Source organism: Syngnathus leptorhynchus, chromosome 8 (genome assembly GCF_054491065.1).
Source record: "Syngnathus leptorhynchus isolate UIUO chromosome 8, UIUO_Slep, whole genome shotgun sequence".
NCBI classification, from domain to species: Eukaryota; Metazoa; Chordata; class Actinopteri; order Syngnathiformes; family Syngnathidae; genus Syngnathus; species Syngnathus leptorhynchus.
Window position 1 is genome coordinate 4,182,236 of NC_141202.1, and position 18,426 is coordinate 4,200,661.

The following is an 18,426-nucleotide window of genomic DNA, read 5'->3' on the forward strand; positions in this document are numbered from 1 at the left end:
TCAGGTGTACCTAATAAAAGGCCACTTCATTAGGGAAAAATCATGGTCAAAATTTAAATGAAAGTGAAAAGTGCCACACCCAAACAACCCCCCACTTTCTGATTGGCTGTTGGATCTGTGACGTCACTCAGACACTCCATTAGGTACACCGCCATTTTCAGGTGTTCCTAATAACAGGCCACTTCATTAGGGAAAAATCATGGTCAAAGCTTAAGTGAAAGTGAAAAGTGCCACACCCAAACAACCCCCCACTTTCTGATTGGCTGTTGGATCTGTGACGTCACTCGGACACTCCATTAGGTACACCGCCATTTTCAGGTGTACCTAATAAAAGGCCACTTCATTAGGGAAAAATCATGGTCAAAATTTAAATGAAAGTGAAAAGTGCCACACCCAAACAACCCCCCACTTTCTGATTGGCTGGTTGATTTGTGACGTCACACGGACACTCCATTAGGTACACCGCCATTTTCAGGTGTTCCTAATAACAGGCCACTTCATTAGGGAAAAATCATGGTCAAAGCTTAAGTGAAAGTGAAAAGTGCCACACCCAAACAACCCCCCACTTTCTGATTGGCTGTTGGATCTGTGACGTCACTCGGACACTCCATTAGGTACACCGCCATTTTCAGGTGTACCTAATAAAAGGCCACTTCATTAGGGAAAAATCATGGTCAAAATTTAAATGAAAGTGAAAAGTGCCACACCCAAACAACCCCCCACTTTCTGATTGGCTGTTGGATCTGTGACGTCACTCGGACACTCCATTAGGTACACCGCCATTTTCAGGTGTACCTAATAACAGGTCACTTCATTAGGGAAAAATCATGGTCAAAGTTTAAATGAAAGTGAAAAGTGCCACACCCAAACAACCCCCCACTTTCTGATTGGCTGGTTGATCTGTGACGTCACACGGACACAGGTGTACCTAATCACTTCATTAGGGAAAAAGTTTAAGTGAAAGTGAAAAGTGCCACACCCGCCCTCACCCCCACTTTCTGATTGGCTGTTTGATCTGTGACGTCACTCGGACACTCCATTAGGTACACCGCCATTTTCAGGTGTACCTAATAACAGGCCACTTCATTAGGGAAAAATCTTTTTCTGACTAACTTTCTGTTTCGTGTGAGAATTGCTGCAATTGGCATGAAGGTTCATGGTAGAACAACGCTCTCTAGTGGTCAAACCTATTTTGTCAGCTTTTTTCCCCCCACCATTAATGTCATCTACAACCTGTGCATCTCAAATTGTTTTTTCATTTTCATTGAAGGGAAGTAAAATAACTAAAATGCAAAGCTAAGCACATTGAATGAATGATTGAATATATCTTTTTTTTTTTTTTACATGACAATCTTGGATTTCCACTCAAAGTATATAAAAAGGCAAAACCAAAAGATTCTTTGGTGCAATATTTTTTATTTATTTTTTTGCCAATGACTGCAAATTCTGCTGTGTGAAATTTGCAGGGCACTTAATCCGCCGGTACCAATCAAACTCCACCCCTCATCTTTGTCCCCAATTGAAATTGCATTAATATCATGGAAAAAAAGTAAGAAAAAGAAACATATTCTTTTCCCGTTGAACAGAGTAAAAATAAAACAACAACAGCAACAACAACAATTCCGAAACAATGATCATTGTCATCAAATAGCAATAAATAAGGAGCGCTCTTCCCTGTAAGGAGATTTCTCATCCAAAGTCTCTTACAATAAAAAATAGAACTTCAGTGCAATTCCTTTGACAAGTTTCTGCTGCTCCTTCAACAAAATCGTCGATGTGACTCTTGGTTACCCTGGAATTAAAGCAACAGTATTAAGAACAAAAACAAAACACCAAATATAAATCTTGTCTGATGACACAAAAGTCCAATATAAAATTTCACAGCCTTCTCATTTTTCTATCTGTACTATACACCTCAAAACACAAACCTGGACAGAAAAGGCACAAGTAACTATAAGTGGAGTAATACTGAGGAGGGGGGGGGAGTAATTCCGTTTGATTTAAGATTTTGGTCATTTACACGTTTGTATCACTCTTGACATATATTCAAACAGACAGTAGCATTACCAGTATCAATCGTGTGTGTGTGTATAATCATATATAATTCTTGTATATACATTACAGAAACATTTTCCACAAAGAAAAAAAAAGTGCATTTTTTATGACAAACCTGAATATTGCCAAAGAACAAACATTTAAGTTAACAATAGTATTGAAAACTGTATAAAAAAGAAAGCGATTGAAAAAAAACAAAAAAAACAAGACGACTGTAGCGACCGAAAAAGCAAGTTGGAGATGCATCGAATTAGGTGCTCCGCTTTTCTCTAGCTGCGTCCACCGTCGCCCTGCTCTCAGTCTCTGGCTGCTGTCCAATCAGGCGCATGGATTCAGGGGCCGCTAGACTGAAGGAGCGTCCGTCTTCGCTGCGACGTTGGCTCGACTCAGTAGCGCGCCTGCACGTGTGGGCGGAGCTTTGTGAGCTGCCATATTGCTTTGAGTCCGTGGTCTCCAACTCCAGTTTGGAACACATGACACTGCACTGTCCTGACTGGCTGCTTCCTGTTGCCTGGTAGTCCACTGGCCAGTCACTCCCAGGAGTCCTACTCCCTTGAGGTCCTGGGGTCCCGCCCCAGAGTGAGTCAAGTCTGGCCGGTGATGGCCCCTCCGCGGAAGGAGACATCGGGGTCAAGGGAGTGGAAGGATTAGACCTTGGCCTGGCTTGGACCATTTGAATCCCACCGATGGGAATCATCAAATAGGGGACCTTGGCTTGTTGCGAGTGCATTGGAAGATGACTGAAGATATTGTCCGCTGCTCTGTGGCCGGGATAACCCTCGCACGTGGAAAGACGAAAAGTGGGCGGGAATAAGAAGGTGTCTGCCGATGAATGCCTGTCCGTTGCAGTGCCACTTTTGTCCTGTAGGGAGATACACAGAAACAAACATTCTGCTAATGTCATTTCAAACAAAGGTGTTTCCTGTACATATAATGTTGATAAAACACCCAGGAGCACCATAATGATTCAAATACAGTAGCATAGTAAGCCTATGTGTTCATAGTACAGCAAAGGACTTACTACTTTCATCTGAGTAGTCTTTGTGCCGTGGTGTTCCCAAGGAAGATATCCAAGGGTCCGCTGCTGCGCTTCAATCGGCAAGGGTGGGGTCCTAGCTTGTGATAACCTGTAGCAGCCCGGCAAGCTGGGACGATGCGGCGAAACGGGCCTGATGGGAGACGGTCCTCTTTCGGGGGAGGGTGAAACTTGGCGCCCGGGTGAGGGTAGTTCTGCTCTCGGGGACAGGCTGTGCATGGGTGAGGACAGCTCCAGGCGGGGGGAGAGGCTGTGACTGGGGGAACAGCTCTCGCTGCTAGGGGAGAAGGTCCTTGGTGATGCCTTCCAGTTCCGTCGGGAGAACAGAGCTCTCCTGCTGCCCGGCGAAGCGGCTCGTCTGCTGTTCAGAGCCCCTCTTTGGGAAGTCTCCAGACTCGGAGTCGGACTTACTCCGGCGGGCTCGGGTTCCGTGGTACACTGCGGGGAGCGACCGCTGCATTTGGAGAGACCCCCTGTTGACGGCAGGGTATCCGACGAACAGGAGGAAGGGGGTTCCTCGTGAGACTCTTCCCCATCGTCGTCGTCGTCATCATCGTCGTCGTCGTCATCGTCCTCGGACTCCTCCGCGTTGGAAAACTGGTGCTCTTCCTGTTCCTCGGAGTAACACGCACGTTCATCACTCCCTGCTGGAAGAAAACAAAACAGTCTTATTTACATCACTTCCATTCACATTCATCCTGTTTTATTACAAGCTATGCTAAGATGAAGCTCAGTGAGATTGTTTCTGCCTCGGGCTTATTTATTACCTCAACCAAGCGTGAAACCATGATAGCCAGAGGTGAGGAAAGCCATTTTAGCAATAAATGATAACAATAGCCAATCACGGATCACCGGTTTTCGGAAACTGAGCCGTGATTGGTTGTGACTTGAGCAACTATGATGTCATTTTCAGGTGACAACAAGTGGCAAAATGGCTGATGGATGAATTTTGCTGCTTAATTCAATAATGAACTCAATCTTTTTTTTCTTGGCCCTAATTTAAGAAGGTTGAATTTGAGTTTGGTTGATAATGCGAGGATTACAAACAATACACAATACAGACAGCAACCTTGGCAGATGAAGATTGTTATGACATTTCATGGTCTGTTGTTAGATGGTACAATTGTGCAGTTTTGAATGTCCATCTTGGCAAGACAAGAAAAAAAATAAAGTCATTTATTTTTTTCCCTTTGTGAAACACTAACCTTCAAAATTTCTCATGTAAAAAATCATTTGAGGTAAGAAAAGACTCAATGATTGTGTACGCTGGTAAAAAAAAAAAAAAATCTCCGTTTGACATGATTTCAAAATTTTGGAACAAATTTAGATGAATAATTAACCCGTGCAAAGCAACATTCAATTTAAGTGAAAGAACAAACCCCAAAGTAAGAGGCTTTTGTCTTGCTGACGTTCCATAAGCCGCCACGACCGTGTTAAAAATAGACTACGTTTGAAAAGCATCACACTTCTATTCACAAACTATGTCAGCAGGGAATGAATGAAATCAGAGCATAAACGCTTGCGTCCTTGTATGCGACGAGTGCCGACTGACAGCAAAGAAAACTTGACGGCGGGAGGGCGAGCGGGTAATGAGGTTTTGCCGGTGTATGCAAAAAAACAAAAAAACAAAAGCAGCGTGGAAAATTTTTCATTCTTCATTATTTATCTTTTTCCTTATGCAAGGGGCAAAAGGTTGGGGAATAGTAAATGACGATTGCGTAAGCCGTCAAGTGCCGAACAGCTACGAGTCTTCACCGTACCTGTTTCCTCGCTCTCCGGCTCATCGGCGGACGGATCAGACACTCCCATCGCCTGGCACTTTTTCCCATGAGCTTTTGATTTCATGTGTTTGGTAAGGTTCCCTGCGAAGGGAACATGGAAAGCGCATTAAAATTTGCACCGGATTCCAGCGGGCAAAGAAAACGAATGGGGTCATTTTTCGACAACAGATATAGACAAAAAAAAAAAATGCAAGCGGCAGACTTAAAGTTGATGGATTTTATATCACAGACAAACATAACAGAACGTAAATATCTCGTTAACCGTCCCCTAACCTTTGGTTTTGAAGGCAAAGTTGCAGTGTTTGCAAATGTACGGACGGACATCGGTGTGTGTTCGGATGTGCTTCTTCAGCATGCTGGGCTTCTTACAGCGGATGCCGCACTCCCCGCATATGTACTTTCCTCTGCCACGCCCTCGAACGTAAATATACTCTTCGTTAGACTTATACCTGACAGACAGACGGGATGGGCATGCGTTATTGATACAGAAAAAAGAACCAACATAAAGTCACAAAATCACAAATTAATGTCACTTTGATTTTTTTTTTTGTAGAAATGGCTCATCTCACTGCCTGGATGAAATAAATATATCCGGATTTGTTATTTATTTGTTATTTCAGCCACACATCAGTATTGATCCTTCATAATGGTCAGATTTGACTAATTAGACACCAAGCAGACAGAGAGCATCAATAATGTTCATCAGTGCATGAAAATAATAAGTAGAAATCATAAGTTGTATACCTGGCCAGACAACATTAGGCTCACCTGCACAATTGATTGAGATTATAATCAATATTAGACAAAGTACACACACTGTCAAATTGGCTGTATTTTTTTCAACCAATCAGATTTCAGATTCACAACTCACAAGTCTCGGAGCATTTTTTTTATCCTCTGATTGGTTGGCTAGAACTACTTCAGTGCTGTTCATAAAAAAAAAAAAAAAAGAAAAAAATACTATACATACATCCAGGTGACCGAACAGAAGAAAACAAATGTCGGACATTGTTAAAAATTCAATTTCAAGACAGACTTTACAAGTGGACTTAAAACTGGCTTGTTTTCATACTTTGTTGGGAGGTCTTTGCCAATTCAAGAGTGAGAACAATTGAGCAAGCAAGAGAGGATAGATTTTGTCCATAAAAAAAAAAAAGCATTTTTAATTAGTATAATGTACTTTCTTTAAAGTTTTTTGGGAGGGGTTTGTCATGTGACCGACAAATGAACTGCTATTTTGAAGTGTCACGATGTTGTAACAGGTTTGTAGTTCCTAATAATTTGATGACCTTATTGAACGACACGACAGGGGCATCATACTACAAACTTTACTATTTGGGATCTCACTGAATGGTGCAGGTGTACTTAAAGCTGTGGCCAGGTAGGTGTCTATTCAAAAAATACACTGTAAAGTGGGGCGGAGCAGAAACAAAACCACACACATTTAAAAAGCAATTAACAAGACCTCGGGTTGAGGGTTAAAAGAGTAAATAAGACTAGTTGGTGGAACAGCTGCAGGAACAGCTGCTGGAGTTGATCACAGTGCTGCTTGTTGCCCCCAGAAAACACTATATGCTAATGAGGGACAACAAAAACGTGCTGGTGGCTACGATGGGAGGATGAAAGCAGATGTGGCACAATGCACAAAACATTCCGACAAATGACACACACGCACACACACGGCAGAGTTGTTGGGAAACAAGCCCGTCTTTATAGAGGCGGATTGGGGATGCCCACCAAATCCCTCGCAGCGCTCAGTCTCATGCTGCACCCTTAGCACGCACACACAAACACACTTTATTAGCTATTCGTCTACTCGGGTGGCCTTCCCGACCGCTAAAGAGAGGGAAGGGAAGCCTACTTACAACCTAAAATAGACACTAAGCACAAATCAAGCAACACATTTGGGTCTAATCTATATTAAGGTATCCATCCGCAATATCCAGATGTTTACCGAAAAGGTCATTCGTGGTCATCTGACTAAATCGACCTACTTTCAAAAAAAAGTGCTGGCATTCCGAATCCATTCAAATGATGTAAATACCAAATGTGTGCTGACTGTGTTTAATTAAAGGGCATGAACCACATTTGCAAAGAAGTCAGGCTGTCAATGTCTCGGTTGTATAGCAGAAGCTGCAACAGCAAATTATGGAGTTAAAAAACAAAACAAAAAAAAACACACACAGCAGGATAGTCTCAACAGTGCCATTGTGTTTTAGTGATTCTGAGACGGGTTACTGTTCACTGGCATGTATTTTCTAACCACAAGCTAAAAATATCCACTTACATCTCCAGAAAAACAAGGCAGAAGTTGCGCGGCTATCAAGCTACTTTTATGTGGAGAGCATCACACCCAAACGTCAAAAAGGAATCCATCATTAAAATATATATTTTTTTGTAATTACAGACTCCCCCAAAGAACAGTTTAAATGATAAACCCCCATTAGCCCATTCTAGCTAAAAACAAATATGGCCATTTTATTTCAATTTCTTTAAGATGTGATTAATCAGCACAGCTTCTACTCTGGGCGTCAGGGAAAAAAAAAAAATCCACTTCTCTCATGACTTGACCCTTTCCATCTTTTCTTCCTCTTCCTTTTGAATGTTAGTATCTATTTCTAGAGCTCCTTTGTTGTAAAGAGATCTACACCTTCTGGGCAAACCTTTGAACTCAAACCACAGCAAACCCTGGGAAAGAAGACACTTCTCGAGATCACTGGGGCATTTATGGAAAGTAAACATACGCTATGAGAACACAGTACAGTGAGCTGAGCAAACATTTGCAGGTTAGAAGCAAAAAAAAACAACACACACACACACTTAACCCCATCATGACAGTGTATTATATAACTGGTGAATTCAGGTATTCATGAGCTTGTCAAAGTGAAGGCAGCATGCGCATGCACTAACATGCTGCTTCTGTGCCGTTATGCCAAATGAACCCCCTCTAAAGCTCAGAGGCTTGTGCCAGCAGAAAGCGGGAGGGGGGGAAAAAACTTGGCTGCAGCTACAATTGTATCTATTCCCAGTCCCTATCCTACTTTTTGAGTTTTATATTTGCTCTGCTGGTCACAGTCAATGCGTCAGTGCGAGCGGAGAAGCAATAGCTCTTACCCGCCTTCAAAGATGCGAACGCGAGATGTTTCACACTGTTTTGAGGTGGAAGGTCTCTCCTCTTCCCTGGTGTCTTTAGTCTCCTCCTTTTCATGCTGGTGATCTGTTACGTCGGTGGAGGAATGGGCTGTGATCGGATGTACCTGCAAAAAAGGTGGCAAAAAAAAAAGAGATGGCTATTTTTAATGTCTGTGGTGTCATACCTTGAAGGTCACCTTGGAGGTTCATTGGGTTGTATGTGCTCTCTAGTCTTAAAACTCGCCTTTAACTAAATAAGCAATGACATGTTTTCAAACTTATGTTGCTATAATTAGGAAGAACAAACTGGAAACTGTAGAGCATAGCTATCAAACTCAAAGCCCGGGGGCCAGATACGGCCCGCCACATCATTTTATGTGGCCCGCCAAGACAAATTGTGCATCGACTTTATGTGCCAATACTAAATAAAAAATGGAGTTCACTTTTAAGAAATAGAGTAATTGCTAGCAATTTTTATTTCCATTCATTTTTTAAAAATATTTTAAGCCCTTCGAAGGAAACTATGACAATGATGCGGCCCGTGACAAAAATTAGTTTGACACCCCTGCTGTGACAAAATATGAATATTTCATAGCATGCTTGTTCGTTTTACCTCTGACATTCGGGGGGTGCCGCTACTTGCGGGAGGATTTTCAGTTTTGGCTAGGTTTGGAGCCGTGGCGACGGTATACGTCTCTCTGCTAAACTTCTGTTTGGAGCACAGCAGAGACAAGGCCACCTTAGTGCTGACACCTGGCAAGTTTGGGTTGTGCCCGCTGACACTCCAGGTAGAATAGACCGAGTTGCGAGGGTCCCTCTGAACAGTTGGGTTGGGTTTAACATAGTTCAGGTAGCACCAGTTGACAGAGGTTAACGTGTCTAGGCTCGGGTATGAACGGGCGGTTGCTCTTCCGATCCCCATCTCCTTAAGCTCCTCCTCCTTTTGACTTCTCACAATGGCTTCATCCACATGTTTGTCCTCCTTGTTAAATTGCCTTGGATTGAGCTCCCCTTCTTTTTTTACAGGTGTGGAGATGCTTGTGATCTCCTTTTTCTTCTCAACCTCTTCTAGTTGTTCCCCACCAGTTTGACTTCCTCCCTCCTCGTGTATCTTACTGTCGACATCCTCCACCTCTCCTTCAGGCTTGTGTCGCTCCCCTTCCGCTTCCTCTTTTACCCTTTTCTGGTGACGTTGGGCCTCGGTACTGAGCTCAAGACTGGCTGCGGGTGAGAGCATACGTTTACTCCCCCCGGCTCCAAGTGGACCGTACTCCTCGACAAAAGGGGACTGCAGTTCCCCAGGAAGGTGGATCTTAATGTTTGGTGTGGGGACCTTCAAATAAGACCTCTGTAACTTGTCCCTGTCTATTTTGCCCATGATTGTCATGGTCGTGCAAAAAATGGGCTCCCGTGGACAAGCGGAGGTCAGGATCTGGGACAGGGTGGTGTACATGGCTCGTGTATAGGTAGGTATGTGGGTTTGGAGGCGGACCGGAACCACAAGAGACACTGATGGTGTGAGCTGTGCCACACATGTGGCAATGAGGGGGCGCGGGTAGGGGTAAGCGCTGCTTCCCTCTGCGGAATGTAATGGCGGGGCGGGGAGGCACAGGGACTGACTCACACCGAGAGGAAACTGGACAGGAACTAGAGCAGGGAGCTGGTGGAATGGTATACCCATTTGTTCAGCCATGTGAATCTGCATTGGGTGTACCTGTAGAGGTCCATCGGTTTGCGAATGTAAAAAGGTTCTAAACTGGCACATGGTGGTGACTGGGAGTAGCTGGGATCGAGGTCCCGGATGTAATGTCTGTTGGACGATTTCACGAGGAATATCTCGTGGCTGTAACGACTGCAAGACATTCCCTGTCTCTTCCGGGTTGAAGTGGGAGCTTGAATAGAAAAGAGGATGGTTGGAGTGGGACGGCCCAGGCTTTGGACTCTCCGCTCTGGCTCCCTCTTCTTGTTCTGGTTCCCCTAAGGTCGCGTGCTTCACGAGAAGACACTTGCGCCGTTCTTTCCAGGAGGATGCCGACTGCTGAGAGGATAAGGATCCCAAGTCAAAGGATTTACTTCTGTTATCGGAGACCTGCTCTGCTTTCTGAGGGGCTTGCTCTGAAGCTGAACGCCTCATTTCCTTGTGGCTTTGGTTGTGTTGTTGGGAAGTAGATGGCACTGTCAACATTTGGGTACTTTGGCTACCGGTGCCCCAGACTGTAGGCTCTGACCTCGTGGGATCCTCATAAGAAGCAGAAAGACTTGAAGTGTGGGACATGCTGCTCTCCTGACTGGGGCTGCGAGGCAAGGACACAGACTCAAAGCTAGACTCCCCGGAGGATTGCGCTGCCTCGGCTAAGCGGAGTCTTTTCTTTTTCGGGGGCAATTTCTCTGCAGGGAGCTGGGCAAGAGTCTGGCTACGTTGCGGCCACTGAAACTCCTCCACTTTATCTGCCTCCTAGGATAGATGAATCGTTGAAGCAAAAGTCAGATTATAAAAGACAAACAGTTTAAATTGCCTTAAATGTAATCGTTAGACCTTAGAGGAAGACGCGGTCACTGGCGGTGACATAGATGGCATGTCAGTATCGGGCTCCACTGTAACAAGAATCTCTGGCACTTGAATGTTGGGCTGGCGGATGAGGCGAGATGCAGAAGGTGATGGTTTGGGATGAGGTTGTTGTGCTTGGTGAACCTCTTTCACGTCTGACCCCTCACTTTCCATCGAGAGGCTCTCTTGCTTTTCAAAGGAGCTCGTGTGCTGGATTACAGACACGCCCTTCCGATCTCGATGTTGTCCCGACTCCGTCTGTACGGTACCACCTACAAGTACATGACAAATAAATGACGTGGAGATCAACGATATACGGCTTAGGATGGGACGTTTATGTATTCCGTTCTAAGTGGTGCAGTCTACATGAACATCAATGATTAGACAAGGATATCAAGAAACGAACCTGAGAGCGCTTGGCTGGGTCCTGGTGGACCTGCCACTGGAATGATGCCTGCAGAACTCCCCGACACGGTTACGGACCCAGGACTTGGAAGATCCTCTTCTATACTCTCCTCTTTCCTCCTCTTCCTCACAGCCATTGCCAGTGCTCTGAATTTATAGTGCATCATCATCTGAGGGCGATCCTCTCTGCCGGTTTTACTTGGATCCCCGCTCTCCTGTTCCAGTGTTTGCTGGACCATGCACACACCTTGGTGGGCTCTGTAGCTATCAGCATGCTGGAGGCATGTTCCACATACTTTGCATTCAAATGGATTTTGTGGTGCTTGTTGCTCTGGATGACTGGCTGTGTCAGAGACACTGGTTGAAGGAGAAGGGTTAGGGGGAATCTCCTCCAGCATAAGTTCAGATCCCAAGGGAACCTCTATGGCAGGTTGTCGCCTTAACATACGGTGGGCATGACCGATATTAATCTCTGTCGTCATGGCCTGCTGCTCATCAAAGGAATGGCAGAGACGGTAGCCTCTTTTGGACCTTGTTCCAGATGCAGAAGACTCTAATTGACTGCTTGATGATGGCATCGAGCGGCTTCGGAGAAGAGGCACCGTGGACAATGCCGGAGTGATTGGTTGGTCTGTTTCTGGATTGTGAAGGTGCCTTAACCCGCTGGGACCGGGGGTTTCTCCCTTGGGGTCGAAGATGTAGGGGTCTTTGGGGGTAGTCGATTTGGGTGACTCGAGGCTACTTTTCCTGGACAGAGAAGAGCGCCTGGGCTTCACGCTGTCAATCTCACTGGTGTCTACCACTGCTTCATTGATGGTTATAAGCTTTGTAATATGTTCTATGACTTGAGTTTTGGGGACAGCAAAGGGAATACTCTTTTCTTCTGTTCCAGACAGTGAGGAGAGCGGGGACTGAGAATGTTGTGGATGTGAAGTACGCTGCTGCCCTCCCAACCTTCCATATTTCCCAAGAATGATTTCTGCATAGGTTTTGGCACTTGCACTGGGAGGGCTAAGATGGGACAGATCCGTGCTGCCAGATCCAGAAAAGTAACCAGACTCTGTGCTGCCTTTACTGCCAGGGCCAAGAGAAGAAGATGAAGTTGAGAGGGATGAAGGAGGATCATCGGGTGAAGCTATTGGTCCACGTTTTCTTTCACTAAGCCTCAGCGCAAGCCTTTGTTTGACAGCTTGAGTATCTTCAGGCTTCTGGCTCTCCTCCGATCCACCCGGTGGCTCCTTACCACGTTTCTTCTGCCGGGCCAAAATCTCCTGAGAAGATTTTTTGTGGTGGCCTGTCTCATCTTCTGACTCAGTGCTTTCTCCTTCTGTATGTTCCTCAACGTCTTCTCCGATACCTCTGCAGTCCGGCCCGCTCAAACTGGGCTCGTCACGACTGGATGCAAGGCCTGCTTTGATGCGATGGGCGTGGGACTTTCGGTGCTTGTATAGGTTACTCTTGGTCTTGAAGGAAAAGCCACAAGGGGCGCAAGGATAAGGTCTTTCGCCTGTATGGGAGCGAATGTGTTTCTGAAGAACACTTGGCTTGGCACATGGACGACCGCAGTAAGTGCACACATATTTCCCTGGTTTTTGAGGTTTCTTCTCTCCTTTCCTAGGAGAGCTAACCCCTTCTTTTGTCTCTTGGCTTGACTGATGCGAGATCTTTTGGCCATGTTCAACCTGGGTGGAGGATGAAGAGTGATGAGATGAAGTCGACGCGGAACCTGGAGAGAAAAAGCTGCCTCCTGAAGGACCTGGGTTTTCCGTACGCTGCCATGCTACTGCTTGCTGTTGTAACCGAAGAAGATCAGCACGTTTGGGTTGGCGGTTTTGCAGTCGCCCCAAAGCTCTGTGTACCGGACGAGGATTAGTTAGCTGCTGGGGCTGCGGAGAAGACTCAAAGGAGGATTCCGTCGTCACGTGCTGCTGCTCTTGTCTTCCAGAGCGATCCCCATCACCCGGATGGCTGGGCTCAGCCTCCATAGGGTGAGGAGGAGGCCTCACAGACACACACGCGAGGGCTCTTGGAGCCTCATGGGGCTAATCACATGGCAGCGGGGAGGTCAGAGACAAGGGGTTGTGGACGGTGATTGTAAATCACACCAAAGCGCCTCTATCAGCGTGGGCCTGAAGTTATTCAAGAGGACCAAGTGAGGCATTGTTAAAATGTGCCCTGGAGCAGCACTGACGTAAGTAAACATAGTTCAGCTCTTGGTATAGAGAAACTCCTCTTCTGCCCAGCTGTAGCCATCCTAACAGCCAATTCAAAATCTTTTCCGTGTCTTCTTTGCTGGTCCGCAATAGCGTAGATGGTTGAAGAGTTCTAGAAACAAAACAGACAAGTATGAGCTTTTAAAATATATGTACTGTATGTCAAAGGCAAATAATCCCATCTAGGAACTTTGAGTCAGAACAACCCAGGTCACATCCACAGCAATGGTACCAAATGGAAGAGGCAACAGTTTTAGGGCACATAGTCAAAACAAACATTGGAATTGCAGATTACATTTATCTGATTTGGCCCGACCATTGAAGTGTAGGGGAGTGTTTTCATTTGAATCACTGAAGTGAGATTGAGTGCTTGCTATTGATAATAGCCAAAGTCTAAAATCTTTTCTATACAACACGGATACAAGACAGCTGGACAGCAAGAGCTTATGTGGAATAAAATCAGGCTTGACGTACAGATCAGGGTCCTTTTTTTTTTTTTTATACTGTATATGTATGTACCTGATACTGTATTGCCATTTACAATTCAAGGTGATCTCTGCTTCATATAGCTGTTGATGCAGAAATTTAAACAGGATAATTAGTTAAGGCTTTTGAAGGTTAGGGAGAGCGTTGCTTCCATTATTCATGGAAGTCTGGTTTGTCGGCTCTGAGCTGGGGAAACACACAGAGGGCTTTGCCAGTGAGATGAGGGGAAGGAATGCCTGAGTGGAGCCTCCGCATGATGCCAAAATATACACTTGCACGCACACACACGTACAGCTTGCCTACAGTGAACAGTAAAAGCCCCACAAGACCAAGTCCTACATCCAGTCTGCAGCTCTGCATTGACTGTGACAGCCAATCAGTTACACTGTCCTGAGGTGACCCCTCTATCTGCTGATTATGAGGATAATAAAACTCTGCGAGATCCAGATTGTACACAACATTGATTCAATTCATTCAAACTTTATTGCCTTCCCCGGATTTAAACACTTAAGAAAACACCGCCACGTGGAAAATCATATTTGCACATGCTCGGACACTGATGACATTGTCTGTAAAACCTCAGATCAGGTGGTAATTTGTCGAAATCCCATTGCTGTTTGCTCCTTGGGTGAAATATTACCCCCTTTAGGTATTAAGTCTATAGCGAGATCATTTTTCAGAGGACAAATGTTTGTCTTGATCTTCCATCCAAGCTCAGTTTAGAGTTTAAAAGTCTCACAGAACTTGTCAATCAACTTAATTGATTTGTAAGAATTTACTCGAAGCTTGCCTCACTTGTTCCTTCTGAGAAGAGGGAGAAGAATGAGTGAGCAATTTACAGTAAGTGAGATTCAGGAATTCAGGGGAAACCAAGTGCTATTGTGTGTACACCTGAACACACATGTCTCTCCAGTAGGTCAAGTCCAGACTTTCTCCTTTCCAGAGCGGTGTGTTCAATAAAATAAAACACTTAGCTCAGTGCATGTTCATTTCCTCATCAATACCCACATGTATTCACCCAGCTGGTAATGATGGATACCAATATGGGCGAAACAATAAATTGCGTTGCACCCCGAGGACAGATAAACTCTCTTAAGTGCTTTTTAAAAAGCTGTTGTCACCTCCTTCACCTCCCAAAATACACACACACACACTCATGTCTTCTTTCTCCCTATTCTCTCTTACTGGTAGTAGTCTGGTGCTGGTTCCCATGGAAACAAACCTACTCTGAGCAACGGCAGATGGAGAGGGAGCTGGAGGTCTAAATTTATCTCCCAGCATCCTCTCTGACTACAAACACACAGTCGCAGCAGGAAGCGAGGGAGGGAAGGGAAGGGGAGGGGGGGGGATGCTTGCCCTCTGCTTAGACTGACAAGCTGGCATGACCTTTGACATCTAACCCGTCTTTAAGTGACAGTCGGTTGATATCAATGCAAAAGAGTTCAAGTCGTACTGTTCGGCCTTAGGAGGTGACACGAAGCTTTCAATTAAAGCCGAGCCCACACATGCTTTCCAGTAACTCGAGAAAAGCATGCTCGGGTTGAAAAGAAAATCTAAAAGAGCCAAGCAGATGTCAGACGTGAGCGGAGAAACTCTCACTGACTCGGGGAAGCCACTTAAGTCAGCGGGTCTCGACGGACACCAGCTGAGGAAACACATCGTACCGAAGCCCTCAGTCAGTCGCAAGACGCGTTGGGATCACAGAAGCTTAAAAGAAGGATTTGCCAAGGCTTTGATAAGAGACCGAGTTCAACTTTATAACTTTGCTCACCTTATGAGAGTTTTTGTAATAATCCCGATCCAGAGAAAAAGCTACTTTGATGTCAACATATTAAATTGTGTCAATTAATTTTGAATTTAAATCATTTGAACTTTTCAAATAAATGTTATTGTTTATTTTATGAACATAAGAATACAAATTTCTGTCACAGAAGGCAAGAGAGAGGACGGAGAGTTTTTTAAAATTTATTTTGAATGAAAATGACTCAATGTTTTCCTTCACCCAATAGAAAATCATTTTCAACCTACACAACGAATCTGACTCATTCATCTGTGCATAATAGAAATTTCATAACAAGAATGGAAAAAAAAAAAAAAAAAGAAAAACAAACTTTCACCCAGGCCAGAAATATCAAATTGAGGTTCTGTAATAGTTTAGCGTAGTTTTTCCCAACATTTTTTGAGCCAAGTTGCATTTGAAAAAGAAAGCACATTGACCACATTTAAGCACATTTACAACCAAAAGATAAGGTTTAAATCAGTGATTTATAAAGCAATAGCAGAATTTTAAAATCAACTCTACAGCTACCTGGTGTAAAGCACTGGTGTCAAACCCAAGGCCCGGGGGCCAAATCTGGCCGGCTACATCATTTTATGTGGCCCGCAAAAAGAAAATAATGTGTGTCAACTCAATGTTAAGATACCAAAACTCTAAATTGTTTTTCCTTTTAATAACAGTGAGATATTGTCAAATATTTTGTTATAATCCAACTTTCAAAATGAATTAGAAAATTGGTGAACTTTTCTGCTGTGTGTATATGTGATCATATCCACCCATTCATTTCCATTTAAGTCATTAATGGCCCCACGAGGGAAACTATAACTCTGATGAAATGAAATATTCTAAACTAGAGAAAATGAATTCGTTCCCCTCCAATCCTGTTGGTGGCAGAAATGTACATTCCATATGGCTTTGTTAACTGCCAAATAAATAAAGGTCAAAAAGGATGGAATGGGAATGACCACTCTAAATGCAAAATGAAAAAAAAAAAAATGAAAAATTTAGCATGTTCATCAAAATTTTATGAGTTCTCCTTCGGTCAATATCACACTCCTCCGCTAAGTTTGATAAAATTCAGTGAAGTAGTTTTGGGGTAATCTTGTAAACAGACACACACAAATAGCAACACATGACCAAAATCATTTCCTTAAACAGAGATTTAACCCAAAAAAATAAATCATCCCTTGATATGTTTCCAGAGTCCCCAACAGTTGCAATGCATTGGTCCATTTAAGTTATCTGACAGGTAGTGACAAAACAACAACAACAAAAAAGTGACGCGATACTGAGCATTCTGAGGAAGATGGATTTAAATGAGACAGAACCAAAGAGGAGGATGTCTCTGAGAGAGACAGACAGGCAGACAGACAGACAAGAGTTGAGATTACCTGACAGAGCAGTCTGGTCTTCCCCCTCAGAGACGCTTCACAGGCTCTGGGAGACAAGCATGGAGAGCCAGCGAGTGAGAGCGGATATGACTGCTTGAGTGGGTGTGTTGCCGAGAGAGGGAGGGTGGGGGTGAGGTAAAAACAGAGTGATGGAGAGGAGGAGGAAAGGGGGTGGGGGGGGACACCAAATGAATGTTTCCACTGTACTGTATAAACGTTCAGAGAGGAGGTGGAAAGGCGCGGTAGGAAATCGAGAGCAATTGATATTCTTACGGTTCGAGTAAAAAAAATGGTGGTTATCGCTTGCAAACACATTCTTGGGGTGGCATACCAGAAAGGTGTAAGAAAAAAAAAAAAAAAGCACACACGCTGCGACAAGATCTGTCGTCTTTTTCTTTAACTTGCACAAACATTGATTGGCCGCGGCAAAAGATTACAAAAAAAAAACGCTTCGACGAAGCAATACGGGTTTCTACTGTGTTTCCCTTACGGGGACACATCTGTTATTATTTCCACTTGTAAATGGTTCCAAAATGTCCCATCTGGTTTGTTGACGTACGGACGGGCTACGCAGGTGGAGAACAGAGCCTTGACTGGATCTGTACGTTTTGGGGAAAACCCCATTTTTAAAATGCAAGTAAACACCTTTATCGGACATTCTTTTGACTTTGTAAAAGTCCGACTACCCGTTCGGAAAATTCCAATCCTATGTAAACAATTCCGATGAAGCTGACTTTCTTGGCATGGTGGAATTTTAAACATTTTAAGGTTCTAATATGTTATTGAGATCATCATAGAGGTCGGGGGGAAGTCTACTTGAGTGATGAACCCTATACCTACATGTGTCATTTACGTATATCTTCCAGTTCCTGCCGGAGCAGCGGATCTGTAAATGAATTCCAGAGTGTCATCCATTCAAGCGAGCCCCCGCATTACGCAGCAGCGAGGCCGGGCCTATCAACGAGAGCGAGCGAGGGAGCGAGGGAGCGAGCGAGAGGGAGAGACGTGGACAGAGAAAGGAGAGAATTGAGAATGAACGCGGCTCCTGCTGTTCTAAAGAGCGTTGCCTCACTGGCAGAGTACAGGAAGTGTGACTCACAGGCTCTAAAATAAACACGCTCGCAGAACGACGAGCCGCCACATCGAACCAACGGGCTTATCAGAGAGGAGGCGGGAGAGAACACAGGCCGGCAACACATGGTCGCCTCGCCTGGTGGGTTGACGGGATGAGTCACAAACAAGGAGCTGCCTAATGACCGTTCTTTTGCCCGTTTGCTTCATCCAAATACGTATGGGTGGAACAATTATTTTAGATATATGTATATGTGTATATGTGTATATATATATATATATATATATATATATATATATATATATATATATATATATATATATATATATATATATATATATATATATATATATATATATATGTCTGACTTATGATTTATTTTGTGTAAAGAATAGTTCATACAAACAAAGGTTTTGAATATGTTTGTTGAAAAATACGCGGGAAGACGACCTTGAAAATATAATTGCATTTTAAATCGCAATATTCAGGAGGAAAATTTTTTTCTAAATCGTTTAACCATAAAAAAAATA

General features: G+C 44.1%; 1 protein-coding gene across 6 annotated transcripts in view; it reads right to left on the reverse strand.

The window, feature by feature from the left end:
* Positions 1 to 1,409: 1,409 nt before the first annotated feature.
* Positions 1,410 to 18,426, reverse strand: part of hivep3b (HIVEP zinc finger 3b) — a 33,318-nt gene continuing 16,301 nt past the window's right edge. For 4 of the 6 annotated variants that reach the window (XM_085918269.1, XM_085918270.1, XM_085918274.1 and 1 more), the window contains 8 exons: positions 10,959 to 13,282; positions 10,541 to 10,824; positions 8,618 to 10,459; positions 7,987 to 8,129; positions 5,146 to 5,321; positions 4,852 to 4,953; positions 3,077 to 3,738; positions 1,410 to 2,917 (listed from right to left, as the gene is read on the reverse strand). In XM_085918269.1, coding sequence (XP_085774395.1) covers positions 2,306 to 2,917; positions 3,077 to 3,738; positions 4,852 to 4,953; positions 5,146 to 5,321; positions 7,987 to 8,129; positions 8,618 to 10,459; positions 10,541 to 10,824; positions 10,959 to 12,942 — 5,805 coding nt within the window. In that variant the 5' untranslated portion in view covers positions 12,943 to 13,282 and the 3' untranslated portion in view covers positions 1,410 to 2,305. Of the gene's footprint in view, positions 2,918 to 3,076; positions 3,739 to 4,851; positions 4,954 to 5,145; positions 5,322 to 7,986; positions 8,130 to 8,617; positions 10,460 to 10,540; positions 10,825 to 10,958; positions 13,283 to 16,824; positions 17,741 to 18,426 lie in introns of those variants that run through there. The other 2 variants (XM_085918271.1, XM_085918275.1) reach the window with 2 other exon arrangements.